The sequence below is a fragment of the Myxine glutinosa genome, chromosome 6, assembly GCF_964187855.1.
Source record: "Myxine glutinosa chromosome 6, kmMyxGlut1.1, whole genome shotgun sequence".
NCBI classification, from domain to species: domain Eukaryota; kingdom Metazoa; phylum Chordata; class Myxini; order Myxiniformes; family Myxinidae; genus Myxine; species Myxine glutinosa.
The window spans coordinates 169,961,229-169,979,455 of NC_136266.1; the positions used below are offsets into that span (position 1 = coordinate 169,961,229).

Consider the following 18,227-nt stretch of genomic DNA (forward strand, 5'->3'; position numbering starts at 1 on the left):
TGTGTACGTCCAGCTGCTTTATGCATGGCTCATGAAAATGTTTATAAATTTGTCTCAATGAAAAATCGGCTCGTGAAATTTTTTTTTGCGCCCCTGAAAAACCATGAATTCGCGGAACATAACCGTGAATAGGGGGGGGGGAAACCCCGTGATTTCGTGGAAAACAGCCGCGAACAGAAACAAAACTGTCAATTTGAGGAACAATTTTCTGTGAAAAGAGAAACATATCGCATTTTATCAACCATGAATATGCAGATTCCACGAATAGCGGGGTCCGACTGTATATCCATCGCTTTATACCCACAAACCTCTGTGACATTCAAAAGGCCTTTTCAGGAAGTTGGACCCCAAAATGACAAAGTTCAAGATGTCCCCCAAATATAATACCAAGTAATCACAATGCATCACCAAATAAAGGTAGAATGACAATCTAAAGATATGGTGACATTTTTACTCAAGATATTCAATAGAAAAAGTAAAATGCACTGGATTAGGCCTTCTCAGCCATTTATGAAAAATCAAGGTCATTATCCTTTCAAAAAATTACTGCTGTTAGAAGGATCAAAGCATATTTTCACCAAATAAATAGCATCAACCATTTAGGCGTTATAAGAGCGAGTGTTCATTTACCTCTCGTGCATATCTCTTGCATCTCTTTGCCTTCGGCTCACTTCGAGGTCAGCAAAAAGCTTCATCGTCTGTTTGTTGACGGCCACACGATACTGGAAGCAAAAAGGTGCAGCGGACATGACAATGGTCCATAAAGACCCTTGGTCCAATAGTCTTGATCATTTTATTTACCAGCTGTCTTGTAAACCAAAGCATTCTTTGGAACCACATGCACATTTTATAATCGAAAATAATTTGCAAACAAAGTTAAAAGCTCATGGCAGGAGCTCAAAAATAAACTCACAGCTTCTTGACTTTGTTCCTCTGGCACCATTTGTGGCTTTCCTTCCTTCTTCAGTTGCTTCTTTCTTTCTTTTATCTGTGTTTTAGGGAAGAGAATAAACAAATGTTAATGGAATCAATCCATTTTGTTGATCAATTTAGTCATTCACATGTACTCGGCAACTGATCTTCAGCGTGCATATCTGTGACAGCTCCTGCAGATGAAAACAGAAACTCAGAATGTGGCCAGTGTACCAGGATACCAGCAGACAATGGCCGATTATTTTAACAATGTAATGCGGGATCTTTAAAATCTACAAGTGAATTGGGCTCCAGCATCCTTTCAACCCTTTGTTTACGAGCAGGATTTAAAAAGCTCCAGGCATGGGGTATTTGTTTGCATCTGAGAACCGCAATACTTTTTTTGCCGATTGTAAAGTTGTACGCTTGTTAAATACCGTTGGTTTCATTCAGCTGACCTTTTGTTGTTTCAGAGGCTATTCCAGAAGTTTGCTCTCGTACAAGTATGAATGTTACAATAATCAAACATCGGTGTTGTCAAATGCTTATACAAAGATGGTGCATATAAATCAGGAGGCGCGTGGTTGCTGTGTGTGCACTCATTCTGCAGTAGCCAATTGAGTGGCTGACTCAGTGCGGAGGTGAGTCCCATGAAGATGACTCGAGCACAGGTGAGTCCCATGAAGATGAGTCTAGCACAGGCGAGTCCCATGAAGATGACTCTAGCACAGGCGAGTCCCATGAATATGACTCTAGCACAGGCGAGTCCCATGAAGATGACTCCAGCACAGGCGAGTCCCATGAAGATGACTCCAGCACAGGCGAGTCCGATGAAGATTACTCCAGCACAGGCGAGTCCCATGAAGATGACTCCAGCACAGGCGAGTCCCATGAAGATAACTCCAGCACAGGCGAGTCCCATGAAGATGAGTCTAGCACAGGCGAGTCCCATGAAGATGACTCTAGCACAGGCGAGTCCCATGAATATGACTCTAGCACAGGCGAGTCCCATGAAGATGACTCCAGCACAGGCGAGTCCCATGAAGATGACTCCAGCACAGGCGAGTCCCATGAAGACTCCAGCACAGGCGAGTCCCATGAAGATGACTCCAGCACAGGCGAGTCCGATGAAGATTACTCCAGCACAGGCGAGTCCCATGAAGATGACTCCAGCACAGGCGAGTCCCATGAAGATGACTCCAGCACAGGTGAGTCCCATAAAGATGACGCCAGCACAGGTGAGTCCCATGAAGATGACTCCAGCACAGGTGAGTTCCATGAAGATGACTCCAGCACAGCAGGATACCCAGTAGATACAACTGACTAACAAACTTTTGCACAGGTCGCATTGATCATGGGGGATAATTGTTTCGAGTGTTGCGGTTTTGTGAATAAAGGCAACCCCCCCATAGTTAGTTACACCACAACATGTAGCCTCGTATAGTTAGTTATTTCTTATTAAATGTAAAGCATAGTCTCCTTTCTGGTGTTAGGATGCGTTGATATGCGTTGAGGCAGGCAGGGTAATAGTAGGCCTCATCGAAGCCTAAAGTGCCTCGTCATGGGACTAGGCCAGGCCTTGCAGGCCCGAAGGCGGAGCTAAAGGGAGTGGCCAAGGAGGAGCAGCGATCAGCCAATGGGAGCTAAAGGGAGTGGCCGAGGGCGTGGCCAATGAGCTGTCACCAATGGGAGCTAAAGGGAGTGGCCGAGGGTGACCAATGAGGGGCTGTCATGACACGTGACCCCAGGCGGCCAATGGAGGCCCGTGGAACATTCGAGTGGGGTTTCGGGGGGTTATAAAACCCAGCCCAGACTCCCCGCTCTCTCTCTGACTCTCTTGCTGGGCTCCTTTTATACTCTCCCTCGCTCGCTTGGCTCCCGCAGACTGAGCGCTCCTCGGGTTCCTGCTACGTGCACGTTACTGATCGTCGTCCCTGCCGAGATCATCTCCGGCTGTGGTGTCCTAGGTTGGAGCGATTATTGGGGCTTCGGTCCAACAAGCCCAGTCACACGAGCTGCACGACCGAGCCCATCCGGGCGAGCTGCACGAAGCAGCCGCGCTTCTTGCGCATTACCCTCTTCCTTCCCTTCCCCGAACGAATGAAGGCCCTTGTCTGGGAACCTAGGTAAGGCCGTTAAGATTCTTCGCTTTGTCCATGTTCTGTAAATACTGTGAATAAATACTGTGTTTTGGTTTCCAACCTGGCCGTCATCGTCCTTTCCATATTGACCTAGCATCGCCCCAAATTAAAACCGCTCGAACGGGTTCGATAGTGTTAATGGCACGAGTTACGCGACGCACAACCGCTCGGGCATCCAGGATCAGCATGACTCTTGCGGGGTTCAGTCCCCGTTCTCACAGCTGCGTGTGTCTGAAGGTATTCGGGTGGTGACCGTTAACCCTTCCACGCGTATCTGCGGGCTCGGCGGCTGGAGTTGCCTCGCAACCCGTCCACCACGAGTACAGTAGTTGTGGTTGGCGGCCTCGTGGACCCGGAGTTCGAGGGGGAGCAGGGCTTAAACCCCCCTTAGTACGTCGACGAACCCGGGATCCGCAACAAAATTGGTGTCAGGAGTGGGATTCGGACCTGGAGTGCGCTTCACGTACTCAAAATTACGAGCGTGTAAGATTTAGTTTAAAACAAATTTTTTGTAATTCGGGCGATGGCAGGCCAAGATGACAAGGTACCGGTGGGTATAGAAAATGTGGATGAATTAATGACCCAGGACCAGCAGGAACAATTGGATGGGGGAGTTGATGAGGGTGCAGCAGGAGGGGGAGAAAATGGCGGCGCTATGCACGCGGCGGCGGAGGCCGAGCCCGCTGTGCAAGCGGGGTTTAACACTGAATTATTCTTGACTGAATGGAAAGCATCCTTTGAGGTGAAAAGTGAGAAATCAACCAGGGCTATGGAAAGGATGAGGGAAGAATCAAGGTGTGACTGGAAAAAGATGAGGGACGAATCAAGGTGTGACTGGAAAAAGATGAGGGACGAAGCAAGGTGTGACTGGAAAAAGATGAGGGACGAAGCAAGGTGTGACTGGAAAAAGATGTGAGATGAGAGAATCGAATCAATGTGTAACACAAAAAAGATGGGGGAGGACATTGGGCGTAAGCCGAGCGAAGAGGTGAAGCGGTGCGAGGCATGCGTAGGAGGGGAGATTTCGGAGGCGCGCCAGGAAATAAAGGAGGTAGAAGAAGTAATGATTGAAATTTAAAAGACACAAGGAGTGACAGGGAGTGAATTAAGGGAGGAAGTTATGGAATGTGCACAAGGTTTGTGTTCGCACCGGGATGACATGCTTGCTGACCAAATGGAAAGTTTACAGGTGCTGGAAGAGAAGTGGGGGCAGAAAAGCCCCGAGGTGAGTGGCGATGATTGCGGAAATGTGTTTGATGCGACAGGAGGCTCGCTCGACAAGCTTGGGGGTCGGGATAGACCCGGGCGTTCGTGAAGGGCCCATTGAGAGGTGTGCGACTGGTACGGAGTGAGTGGAGAAAGTGTGTGCACCGGTGTGTGCGATGACGGAGTTTGTGAAAGGCGTGTGTGCGCCGGGGTGTGCGAATATTGAGTGGGTAGCGGGTTGTGATGACGCGGCTCAGGCATCGACACCGACCGGGGTAGCGCTTAGAGGGACGAGTAGCGTACGCGAGCCCCCGACGAGTGGTGCGCCGTGGAGACCGGAGGGAATCGGTGCTACGTCGGACTCACAAGGACCAGCGTGCACGATTCATGCCTCCGGCACCCGCACGGTATTGTTGACGCCGTACTGCGGCAAGGGCGATCGGTGGGTTGTGAGGGGAAATTTTAAGTGTCAAAGCCACGCACCTTACCAGGTGAGGTTTTGTGACCGTGGCCGGTTGGGGTCATCGTGCGTGGGACCGCAAGGCCCTGCGCAGGGATGGACTCCGGCACTTGGGCCCATCAATTCCACCCCCCTTGGATTGTAAATGCCGGCCGGACACCCCATACAGGCGACCAACCACTCGCATGGATTGCTCGGCCCTTCGAGGTCGAGCTGTGACAATGTACTTCCACTGACGGGGGCTCATAGTGTAGAGGACTGGGGGGAGTATTGTACCCCACGTGGGGGAATGGTAGTGTGGCCATTCCTCACATGGGGGGGTCCATGAGCATTAGCTTAGGGGGATGGCAGTGTTGGGCCCATGGAGGGGCCAGCAATGGTTGCCTCCTTGGGGCACCGAAACTAGCCGAGGGAGGGCTAGGATAATTGTTAGGGATTTAGAGACCATAGGGACAAGAATTAAGTAGTGCCATGAACAGTAATGGGGACGCAAAGAGTTTAGCTGGTTGTTAACAAGCGTTACGCCTAGGTCCCCTGTCGGTGAAGTGATGCGAGTTGACAAAGTGGAAGACGCAAGGCGGCCATCTTGGATTTTGACGTGGCGACCCAATTTTCAATAGCGTTCTCCCTTATGCGTAGATACACCCACACACCAGATTAGAAGATAGTAGTTCGTTTATTTTTCATGATATTTCGCTCACAAGGTTCAGACATATATATGGTGGTGGCCATCTTGGATTTTGACGCGGCGACCCAATTTTCAATAGCGTTCTTCCTTATGCCTACATACACCAACACACCAGATTAGAAGTTGGTACTTCGCTTATTTTTTCAAGATATTCCGCTCACAAGGTTCAGACATACATCGCGGTGGCCATCTTGGATTTTGACGTGGCGACCCAATTTTCAATAGCGTTCTTCCTTATGCATAGATACACCCACACACCAGATTAGACGTTAGTAGTTCGTTTATTTTTCAAGTTATTTCACTCAAAAGGTTCAGACATATATATGGTGGTGGCCATCTTGGATTTTGACCTGGCGACCCAATTTTCAATAGCGTTCTTCCTTATGCCTAGATACACCCACACACCAGATTAGAAGTTGGTACTGGTAGCTTTTGGCTGCCCCATCATTTTGCACCTATGGACCACCTGTTGGGTGGCATTCTGGCCAACCATGGACCACCTGTTGGGTGGCATTGAAACCCACCTTTGGACCATGTGTCAGTGGCCCTGTTCACCAGAGAGACGGCTCGATCTTGAGGAGGTGACAATTTAGATGCCCTTTTGTTTCAAATGGCCTGTATGCCGGTCTCAGGCAGCCGGTTTTTGGTAGGGAACCTCTCAAGACAAGAAGCCGCAAGATGACGCAAGCAGCAAGTGCCTCCATTTCCTTTCTCCATTCCTCCGTATCTCGACCCCAGGTCCTGGGTTATAGTGTTTGTAAATAAAGGTTAAAGTTTTGTAAATGTAAATGAAAGAATGTTGCCCACCGGCTTTGTGGTTAGTTTCAAAATTCCGGAAATACGCAAACAGTTGTGGGTGGGAGTCTGTTAGTTAGCTGCTCAACGCATTAGGAGGGACATATCTAGTGTAAATGATGTCGCACACATGGGATTAGAGTTAAATGTTAGGGGGATTACATAAAAGTGTCACACTAATGGTAAAAGTAAAAATTGAAGGCCGACTCTACCGGTCGCTCCGCCTGAGGTCGACTCGGGACGAGTCTGGTCGGAGAGAGGGGGTCGTGTTGCGGTTTTGTGAATAAAGGCAACCTCGTATAGTTAGTTATTTCTTATTAAATGTAAAGCATAGTCCCCTTTCTGGTGTTAGGATGCATTGATATGCGTTGAGGCAGGCAGGGTAATAGTAGGCCTCATCGAAGCCTAAAGTGCCTCGTCATGGGACTAGGCCAGGCCTTGCAGGCCCGAAGGCAGAGCTAAAGGGAGTGGCCAAGGAGGAGCAGCGAGCAGCCAATGGGAGCTAAAGGGAGTGGCCGAGGGCGTGGCCAATGAGCTGTCACCAATGGGAGCTAAAGGGAGTGGCCGAGGGTGACCAATGAGGGGCTGTCACAACACGTGACCCCAGGCGGCCAATGAAGGCCCGTGGAACATTCAAGTGGGGTTTTGGGGGGTTATAAAACCGGGCCCAGACTCCTCGCTCTCTCTGACTCTCTTGCTGGGCTCCTGCTATACTCTCCCTCGCTGGCTTGGCTCCCGCAGACTGAGCGCTCCTCGGCTTCCTGCTACGTGCACGTTTCTGATAGTCGTCCCTGCCGCGATCATCTCCGGCTGTGGTGTCCTAGGTTGGAGCGATTCTCGGGGCTTCTGTCCAACGAGCCCATTCGCACGAGCTGCACGACCGAGCCCATCCGGGCGAGCTGCACGAAGCGGCCGCGCTTCTTGCGCATTACCGTCTTCCTTCCCTTCCCCGAACGAATGAGTGCCATTGTTTCGGAACCTAGGTTAGGCCATTAAGATTCTTCGCTTTGTCCATGTTCTGCAAATACTGTGAATAAATACTGTGTTTTGGTTTCCAACCTGGCCGTCATCGTCCTTTCCATATTGACCTAGCATCGCCCCGAATTAAAACAACACTATCGAACCCGATCGAGCGAACGGCACGAGTTACGCGACGCACAACCGCTCGGGCGTCCAGGATCAGCGTGACTCGTGCGAGGTTCAGTCCCCGTTCTCACAGCTGCGTGTGTCTGAAGGTATTTGGGTGGTGACGTTTAACCCTTCCACGCGTAGCTGTGGGCTCGGCGGCTGGAGTTGCCGAGCAACCCTTCCCCCACGAGTACAGTAGTTGTGGTTGGCGGCCTCGTGGACCCGGAGTTCGAGGGGGAGCAGGGCTTAAACCCCCCTTAGTACGTCGACGAACCCAGGATCCGCAACACGAGGTTACAAAAATATCCACAGAACTTGGAATTTGTCAAGGCAACGTTTTGAACATCATCCATGACCACTTGTTCATATCCATAGAGTCAACAAGATAGATCCCCTGAAACCTCAGCTCTGATACGTGACAGCAATGACTGGAATTATGTTGTGAGCTTTTGAAAAAGCGCAATGCAGATCCCGCCAACTGTATCGTGTTGTAACGAATAATAAACCGATTGATCTCCTTCTAAACCTCCCCACATGCCCTTTTGTTTCAAATGGCCTGTATGCCGGTCTCGGGCAGCCGGTTTTTGGTAGGGAACCTCTCAAGACAAGAAGCCGCAAGATGACGCAAGCAGCAAGTGCCTCCATTTCCTTTCTCCATTCCTCCGTATCTCGACCCCAGGTCTTGTTGATGAAGCTTGTATATAACTAAACGTTATATACAAGAACCGTTAATCCACCCCAAACCCATCTCCTTAAAATTCCCCGTTTTCTTTCCCCTAAGTCCGAGTAGTGTCCATTTTGTTTATCCATGTACCACGCCCCAGCCCTCTCCCTTCTACAGATCTCCCGATGTCCCTGTTCTCTAATGGTGTTGTGCTTCCCTCTCTCTCCCTCTTGTCTCCTGCTACCTTTACTATATGTTATATGTGTTAGCTCTTATACGAGCCTCGACGAAGTATACAAAAAAAGAGCAGAAAAAAAAGTGCTTTCCTGAAACCAAATCGAAATCCATGCCATGGAAGCACAAGGGATCAGCACCACCAAATTTCACAACCATCCTTCAACCAACATCATCATGGCTTTTATTTTCTGAGATGTCAAGGGAATCCTACAAATTGCCTCATAAAGTTACAAAAGGCACGAGGCCCATGTTGCATCGATGGCCATTTCGCTTATATGCACACGAGTATTTTGACAATTAAAGTCCCACCTGCATGGCCGTAGATTTGTCAGTATATTGATGAAGTGACTGACCAATCAAGAAATGGCTGAAGAAGCAACCAAAATACTTTTTTTTTTGAATGAGAAATGGTGCAAGAGCAATGAGGTTAGGGACACTGTATTGAAAAATAAAAACGTTGGTGCGTCTTTACTCCTCAGTCACATTTGCTCTACGGCTAGGATACGGCGGCCGTACCCCCCCTAAATTGACAGAAACGAGCGGCGGCCGCAGAGTTTCTGAGGTGGCCTCAGGGTGGCCCTAGGGCGTATGGCTATCTTTTACAGGCCGTAGGGGTCGCCGTGGAATTATAGCGCGGAGTTAAAACTTTTTTCATTTCTCGGTCGGCCGTAGCAATTCGACAAGCCGTAGCCATGACAACTGAAAGTGCCGTTATACATATGAAAAAGAACTGGTATATATACCCACTCGTTACCGTCCGTCTGGCCGCACGTTCGCCTTAGGGCCCCCCTGCGGTCGCCTTGCGGGCACCTTGAGGCTACCTTGCGTCTGCCTTGAAAATTATATGGCCACCGCAGGGACACCCTAAGGTCACCGTGCGACATCAAATCAAAGACTTCCGTTTCCGGTCTTGCTGGCGACGGTTCGTTTTTTCGCAGGTCTCCACGCTCTCCATCGAAATCGAAGTTGTCATTGTTCCAATTTGTATTTTCGTTATAACTGTATTTCTTTTATGGTGTATGTACGTTTATTGTCCCGTCAAAGATTTTCGGTGCAAATCTTTCATACCTGTATTGAAAATCGCGTTAATTCGTGTCGTCTCGAGGTCTTGTACAGTGTACACTGTACAACCTTGAGGCTTTGTTTTTCTCTCAGCGCCTGTCGTTTGTGATCCAATAACTTTCGTTCTCTGTTTTCGCAGTCTTTCCACCCCAAAGCCTACTTCCTTATGTAAATCTCAACTCAAAAAAAAGAAAAAAAAAAGACTACTTTCTCTGTGCTCATTCGTTTATTCATTCTTATTTGTTCGTTCGTTCTTCGACCACGTGTTTCTCCCCCATTTCCCCAGATAGATTGTCAAATTTCAATTCGTTATTTTATCGTCCATGTGATATTGTTTGATTATAGTTAGTTTTGGTTTGAATTTCCTGTAACTCGTAATTAATTAATCGTTTTCTGCCCTTGTGTGTGGCCTTGTAGTTGTACCCCCGTCGGTGTTTTGTTAACTTAAGTGTGTTTTGCTTGGCTCTTGGTTTTTTCCCTTCTACCCCGAACATAATACTGTCTAACGTTCTAATTCCCCACCCCCCCCCCCCCCCCAAAAAAACAAAAAAAAACAAAAACATTTATTTTCTTTTCTCCACGTGTACTGTTGTCTCATCCTGTATTTTCTGTCCAGGTGTGCTGTTCGCCCCACCCCCATTATCTCCTTGCCATCCACCGTTTGCCCTGTTCACGTGACTCGTGGTGGTCCCTCTCGGCTCTCCCCCCGTTGGTATTTTTGTGCATATAAGATTGTTCATAGTTCTGTTTAAATATTTTTAAATATGTTTAACCTTTCCCCTTCTGTTTTTTATTCAGTGGTATATTACAACACGCTGTTTTTCTTCCTATTTAAAAGGCTTTTCTCAATTTCCTCTCCAACTCATTCCACTTCAAAAAAAAGAAATTCAATATCTTATACGTCTCCCTCACTACATGGTCTAAATTCACATTCATTCCATCCCTCCTCCATCATCCTGAACCGGATTGCTAACTTGAAAATCACAACAAACCCAATTTGTTATCAATGTTCGTCTTTCATTAATCATCCACTTTCTAAACTCCCCTCTTGCCCCTCCCATCCAAATCCCCCCCCTTGCACCTACACTCCGAAACTTCCCCCTTGCCCCTCCACTCTTAAACTCCCCCCTTGCCCCTCCACTCCTGAACTCCCCCCTTGCCCTTCCCCTCCTAAACTTCCCCTTTGCCCCTCCCCTCCTAATCCCCCCCCTTGCCCCTCCACTCCTGATCTCCCCCCTTTCCCCTTCCCTCCAAAACTCCCCCCTTGCCCCTCCCCTCCTAAACTCCCCCCTCACTCCTCCTCTTCAAAACTCCCCCCCAATCCCTCCCATTCAATTCTCCCCCCATACCATTCCTCTCCAATTCTCTCTCCTCCCCCCTCCTCCTCCAAGCTGCCTCCTCCCCACTTCGTCTCCCTTCTATCTCATACCTCCACCCCCCCAAACCTTCTACTTTCCTCTGCCCCCCCTCAAACAACCCCTCACTGTGCCGCATCCCTTCACCAGCAAACCTTTCATCCTCCTCATCCTTCCCTTTCTTGGAACTCTTCTGCAACATCTGAAACACTATCAACTGCTCTCCCTACCTCCCCCTCTCATCCTTCATCTTACCCTACTCCTCCCCTCCCCTGTCCTGTACCCGATGCTCCCCCTCTCTCTTCATTAACGGTATGGACCTCAAACATCCGGGGCCTTCGCTCAAACCTGACTGATCTCTCCATACAGGTTGCTTCTGACAATCCAGACTTGATCTGCTTAACAGAGACTTTCCTCCTTCAAGATGTCTCTGATTCCTTAATATCTCTTCCTGGTTACTCCCTCCTCCGGTATGATAGACCTGAGCCTCGGCCTGGTGGTGGGGTGGCTATCTTTGTCAAAAACTCTCTTCCTCACTCTCCTTGCACTGCTCTCTTTCCTCCTCACCCGCAGGAGTACCTCTGGTTACGGCTTCCTCTCCGCTCCCACCTTTTGTTCATATGTGTTCTGTACCGTCCCCCAAACAGTGATGACTCCATCTACATTTCAATGTCTGACAACATGGACCAACTTCTATCCACTCATCCCAACTCTCTCTTCCTCATATGTGGTGACTTCAACTGTCATCATGCCACCTGGTTGGGTGTGGGTTCCTCTCTCACTAGTCATGGCACCTCAGCAAAGGACTTCTGTGACTCACTGGGATTGACACAATCTGTCAATTTCCCGACCCGGATCTCAGCCAATGGAGTATCTTCTCTTCTAGACTTGGTTATGACAAACTTCCCTGCTAATGTCTGCTGCTCTTCTTCTGCTCCAATCGGTTCTTCTGATCATGTGCTTGTCAAAGTGGACATCTCTCTGGCCATTCTCAGAGAGCCTCCTCAGCGTCGACGAGTCTGGCATTTCACTCAGGCCGACTGGGACGGTCTTCAAGCAGCCATCAATCGTCTGGATTTGTCTCCCATCTCCACTGCCTCTGACATCAATTCTTCCTGGGAATTCTTCCAAAGCAAACTGATCTCTCTCATGCACAGATTTATCCCATCTCGCCTTCAATTGTCTTACCCTTCCTCCCGTCCATGGTACAGTGAATCTTGTGGTGAGGCAGTTGCCCTGAAACAACTTGCCTTTGCCTCTTGGAAGGCTAATCCAACTGAAGGAAATCTCAGTTCCTTCCACCAAGCTCGGAACAAGTGTGTGTCTACCCTCAGGAGTGCCAGGAAGCACTATCTCTCCTCACTCAAGAATGAACTCTCAAACCTGTCTCCTTCCTCCAAATCCTGGTGGCGTCTGGTCAAATCCGTTTCTGGTGTTTGTTCCCCCTCCATCCCCTCCCTTACCTCAAATGGCCACACAGTTGACATCGCACGTGACAAAGCCGTATGCCTCAACTCTGTGTTCGCCTCGAAATCCTTAGTCCCAAACCCATCTCTCTCTGTTCCCACCTTTCCCAGTCGAACCCAAATGCTCCTGGACTCTGTGTCCTTCTCTCCTGACAAGGTGGAGGAGTTTTTGTCAAACCTCGACTCTGATTCTGCAACTGGACCAGACGGCATCAGCCCACAGGTCCTAAAATCCTGCTCTGCCGCTCTATCTCACCCTCTCTCTGTTCTTTTCACCCTATCTTTTGCTCAAGGTCATCTGCCAGCATCCTGGAAATCAGCTAACATTACCGCTTTACACAAAAAAGGTGCAAAAACAGATCCTTGCAACTACAGACCAATCAGCCTGCTCCCAATTATCAGCAAAGTCATGGAATCCATCATTGCTTCGGATATGAAATCTTTCCTCTTCTCCAATGGCTTGATCTCTGATCATCAATTTGGTTTCAGACCAGGTCACTCTACTCTGGACATGCTGCTTCTGCTGTCTCAACAATGGATGGAGGTCCTGAATGCCAAACAGGAAATCAGAGCTGTCTCCCTTGACATATCAAGGGCCTTTGATACGGTCTGGCACCCAGCTCTGCTCACCAAACTCTCCTCCTATGGTATCCATGGAAATCTCCATGCATGGCTTGCGGACTTCCTCTCTGGTCGTAGTCAACGTGTGGCCCTGAATGGATTTCTCTCATCTCCCCTTCCTGTTCAGGCTGGAGTTCCCCAAGGAAGTGTGCTGGGCCCTGTGCTTTTTCTGGTCTTTATCAATGATCTCTCTGACTCTCTGGAAAATCCTCTCTATCTCTTTGCTGATGACTCCACTCTCTGCCGCTCCATTCCTCTTCCCTCAGATAGGCAGTCTGCAGCCTCCTCACTCTCTGAAGACCTGGACAAAATCACAGACTGGTCAAACAAGTGGAACTTTCTCAACAATCCTCTCCAAGAAGTTCTGTCACTCAAGCTTTTGGGTCTCACTATCTGCCATGATCTTTCTTGGGAAAACCACATTTCCAAGCTGGCCTCCAAAGCCAGTCGCCGACTGGGCATCCTCCGTCGTGCGAAGTCCTTCCTCGGCACACCTGAGCTCCTCACCACATACAAGGCTTTCATCCGCAGCTCAATGGAATACTGTTCTCCCCTATGGGCCGGTGCTCCTGCCTCACACCTGGCTCGGCTTCACGCTGTTGAATCCAAAGCTTTCAAAATCATTGGAATCTCCCGCGATGAAGCTATCTCTGAGGGCCTTTCACTCACTCACCGCAGGCAGGTAGGTGGTCTTTCTGTCTTCTACCGACTCCTCTCCGGCCTTGCTCCCCCAGCTCTCTCCGTGCTCTGTCCCCCAAATATTCCTACAGGTCGCACAAGATCTGCCAGCAACCCTCTGATGGTTAAACTGCCGAAATCTCGGCTCTCTGCTCACCTTCACTCTTTCATTCCTCTTTTCTCCCGCCTGTGGAACAAACTCCCACACTCCCTTCAATCCCTCTCCTCCCTCCAGGTCTTTAAAACAGCTGTTCACCACCATCTCTTATCTTCCCCCATCCATAACCTTGATCTTTTCTACCCCCACTAATTCACCCCAGATCCACCTTGTTTGAAATTCCAACTTATTTCCTGGAAATCCTGGCAGTGTCCATATGTTTATACCTCTCCCACCCCCCCCCCTTCACATGCCTCCCCCCCTTCACATGCCTCCCCCCTTCACATGCCTCCCCCCCAAAGCCCTCTCCCTCCCACAGATCTCTCGATGTCTCTCGGTCCCTGCTCTCAAATGTTGTGTTTGTATCCTTCCCCCTCTCTCCCCATCTTGTCTACCGCTCCCGATGTTATTTGTTTTATGTGTCTGTTTGTCTTTCTGTGTGATTAATTTTCGCTCTTTCACGAGCCTCGATCTTGTATACAAAAAAAAAAGAAAAAAAAAAAAAAAAAAAGACCGTACGGCACCCCCACGTTTTCGGTCTCCACAATTTCTAAATACCCCGTGCGGCTACCCGAAAAATAAAAACATATGTGACTGCTACATTGTGTGACCGTGGAAATACTGCGGCCGCCCTATAATTGCTCGTGGCCGTAGATTTTATAGACCCTACGGCCGCCGAGCCAAATGTGACTGAAGCATTAATGACCATTAGCATCCCGCTCCGCGAACCTTTTGAATGCCCGTTGTAAGCAAGAAGGAAACTGACATGGACGGGGTGGGGAAACGGGAAAAGAAGATTTGTAGTGACAGGACAAACGATGATGAAGATGACAAATTTTGAAAATCAAATATTTGATTTGAGGAAATTAGCAAGATGGTTCAATGCTCTCAACAGCTCCACATTTGCACACAAACCAAAAAAAAAAAAAAAAAAACATTGCCTGGAACACTTGATACGATCCTTCGTCCTATGACAATGCATTAACCCTGTTGATCAAATTTGAAGATCTGTGCCACTTCTTACCGCTCTATCCACAGTCTCTCGGGCTGCCGACAAAACCTCTTGGCACCGCTGCCTTGTCTCCTCATCTTGCAAAGACTTGTATGCACGATCAACAGCTACACAGAAACACAGAAATTAATATATACACCTGCGTACAATAAAATCTTCTTATTACCTCCGCCACCAAAGGTGGATGGAGGTTATGTTTTCACCCCTGTCTGTCTGTCCGTTTGTGAACAAAATATCTCAAAAGGTGGTGGACGGATTTGGACGAAACTTGGTGGAGAGGTTAGGTGTCTGGCAAGGACGATTCGATTCGATTTTGGTGAAGATCTGAATATGCATTCGATATGGGAATTATTTAATTTTAAAAGTGATTCTTCACCATTGGGAGATGGGGCCAAAAACGACACATAGCAGGATATCTCAAAAGGTTATGGATGGATTTGGACGAAACTTGTTGGACCGGGTGGGTGTGTGACAAAGAAGAATCGATTCAATTTCGGTGAAGATCCGGATCCGGATCCAGCTAGTAGATTTTTTTTAAATGCGATTCTTCACCATTGAGTGATATGAACAACCAGGCGGAGGTATGCTCTCTACTTAGTGCCGTTGTAGTTCAAGAAGTGGTACTAGCTAACTCCACAGCACTTGTGATGAATCTACTGTTTCATGACAAAGGAGGAAGTGTCAAATTAAGCAGTTGATGAGAGCGAATCTGGGTTTAACAAAAACAAAGAAAAAACTCAAAAGATTTTTCTGCAGCAACCTGCTCAACCAGGAAACACTTCATATTTAGATAATGCTTGTGCTGCAGTGATGGTGGGCCATTTTCAACACAACATCATATCACTGTTGTCAGCCCTGGATCAACAAATTATCTTCTACGCCAAGAAGGGAACAAACAGCTGTGTCTCAGCCACATTGCCCAAGGGGGAAGGTTTACAGAAACCTCCATAAGTTAAAGTAGAATGAGAAAACTTGGGAAAAGCAACAGACAAGGTAAGACTGAGCAATTGGAAGCAGAATAAGAAAATAGGGAAAACCTCCACATTTGGAAAAAAAAAGAAAAAGAAAAAAAAAAGGTTTATTCAACACTCATCTTGGAACTTCAAGTCTTCATCAACAAGAGCGAAAGTTTAACAGTGGCCTAGCCAGGCTTGTTTGATACTTTAGTTGAAGAGGATAGTATGATCTGGGTGGAGATACCAGTTAGCAAATAATGTAATTATTAAATTATTTTGAAGTACTCCAAGTCTCGAAGCTGTCTATCACCATATAAACGAAGATATTGCATTGAGATACTGATTTATTCTATACGTTTCGAGTCAACAAAGAACCAACCATACACCGCTTCAATCCAGTAACTTTGCAGTCATGACAAAGGGCTCACAGTGTTACAATTATATTTACTATATTATTATTATTAATGATATTATTATTACGAAGACGATGTTACTGTATTAACAAGTGAATCCTCTTGGATTGCGCTGAGGTTCGGGCATGGAATTTCTAGGAGGAAGTATAATTTGTATGCAATGAAAGTACATGTAATATGGGATCGAGTAAGATCGAGTAAGCTTCACCAGTGCGCGTGCGCGAATTTACGTCACGTCGGCAGCGAGAAGGCGTTCCCCAACACGAACCAATCAGGAACTGCCACGCCCACTTATATGATCTCAGAATTCCTGTGACAGGAATTAGCGTTACACTGGCTGGAAGTCATTCGCTAGAGGCGCTTCCTCAGCGCCAATCACCAGTGCGCGTGCGCGAATTTACGTCACGTCGGCAGCGAGAAGGCGTTCCCCAACACGAACCAATCAGGAACTGCCACGCCCACTTATATGATCTCAGAATTCCTGTGACAGGAATTAGCGTTACACTGGCTGGAAGTCAATCGCTAGAGGCGCTTCCTCAGCGCCAATAAACCGAGGCCAATTCCTTACTCCCGCAATAATTAGTACACCACTTCTCATTGAGTCAACAATGAACAAATCATACACCATTTCAATCCAGTAACTGCAGTCAGGACAAAGGGATTGTAGTGTCACGATTATATTTACTATATTATTATTAATAACATTATTATTATTATGAAAATGATACGACTATCAAGAAACCTGGGCTACCGTATTTTCCGGTGTATCAACCGCGGTTTTTTTTACCGACGGGAAAACCCTAAAAAAGGGGGTGCGGTTGATACACAGTAACAGAAAAATTTGTGCATTGAAAAACTGTCATATCAACGGGACGTAATCTTTATATTACTTTGGGGTTGCGGGGATACAATGATGAATGATCATCAATTACGTTACTAAGGTAGGTTCAACGCCGATTACTGCTGCCAGTCAAAATACAAGAACGTTTGAAGTTTGTAATATTTGATTTTTCTATGCGTGTTTGTGAAAATGTGTACTTTCACTAGTCCTCTTTGAATGACAGGTCACATAGTGAATAGAGTGTGCTAAATAAAGACAGGATTAAGTCACAAAACAAAAGCGTCAACATGGTAAACAGGATGTTTTGCATGGGACATTATGACGTACCTATTGTCTAACCAACGCCGCGGTATAAACCGATTGAAGTCGGCTTTGATGCCGCCGCATGGGCTGGGCGAATGTATAAAACGGAGAGGTCAACGGGGAGTTTCACCATTCGTTATATCCTGTTCGAGCTATCAAGACCAAGATTCACCATTCGCTTCTATCCTGACCAAGACCAAGCTTCACCATTCGCTTCTATCCTGACCAAGACCACGAGATGGCACCACGATCATTCACAGCAGCTTTCAAGCTCCGTGCCTGCAGGTTTGCAGAAGAGTTTAGTAATCGGGCGGCCGGCCGACACTTCGGAATCGACGAGTCCGTCATTAGACGCTGGCGGACTAACAAGCAGACGCTGGAGACGATGCCGAAGAAGAAGAAGGCGATGAGGGGCAAAGCAGCCCAGTGGCCGGCCTTGGAGGAGAGACTGCTAATGTGGGTGAGAGAAGCGAGCCGAGGGACACGCCATCGCGACACTAGCGTTGCGACTCCAGGCCCGACTCATCACCAGGGAAACAGCGGTCGATGACTTCACGGCCAGTACGTCTTGGGCGTACAGGTTCATGGGTCGTCATGGCCTTTCCATTCGCCGGCGAACCCACATCGCACAGAGTCTCCCTGATGACATAGCAGAGAAGACTGCTAATTTTCAGAAGTTCGTGATCAAGTTCCGCAAGCAGCACGACTATCCCCTAAGCCGCATCGGCAACGCAGATCAGACGCCGCTGACCTTCGATGTGCCTCGAGGGACCACCATCTTGGCCAAAGGTGACAAGTCGGTGTCCATCACTACAATGGGTCATGAGAAAGATGGTTTTACGGTTATGCTGGCATGCACCGCTGATGGGGGAAAGCTGCCGCCGTATATCATCTTCAAGAGGAAGACGCTACCAAAGGATAAATTTCCTCCGGGTGTAATCGTTCGTGCCCAGGCCAAGGGGTGGATGGACCAAGCGCTGGTAGATGACTGGCTCCGCGTCGTGTGGGGGAGACGAGTTGGTGGGCTTTCGCGGCGACGGAGCATGCTCGTCCTCGACGCCTTCCGTTGTCACAAGACAGAGGAGACCAAGTCAACGCTGGGGGGGGGGGGGGGGGGGGCTCAACACTGATC

At 48.2% G+C, this 18,227-nt stretch overlaps 1 protein-coding gene across 1 annotated transcript in view; it reads right to left on the reverse strand.

The window, feature by feature from the left end:
• Positions 1-18,227, reverse strand: part of DNAJC8 (DnaJ heat shock protein family (Hsp40) member C8) — a 92,961-nt gene that overhangs the window by 11,974 nt on the left and 62,760 nt on the right. The window contains exons 5-7 of the mRNA XM_068097969.2: positions 14,595-14,689; positions 914-988; positions 631-722 (exon numbers count right to left, since the gene is read on the reverse strand). Coding sequence (XP_067954070.1) covers positions 631-722; positions 914-988; positions 14,595-14,689 — 262 coding nt within the window. The remainder of the gene's footprint in view (positions 1-630; positions 723-913; positions 989-14,594; positions 14,690-18,227) is intronic.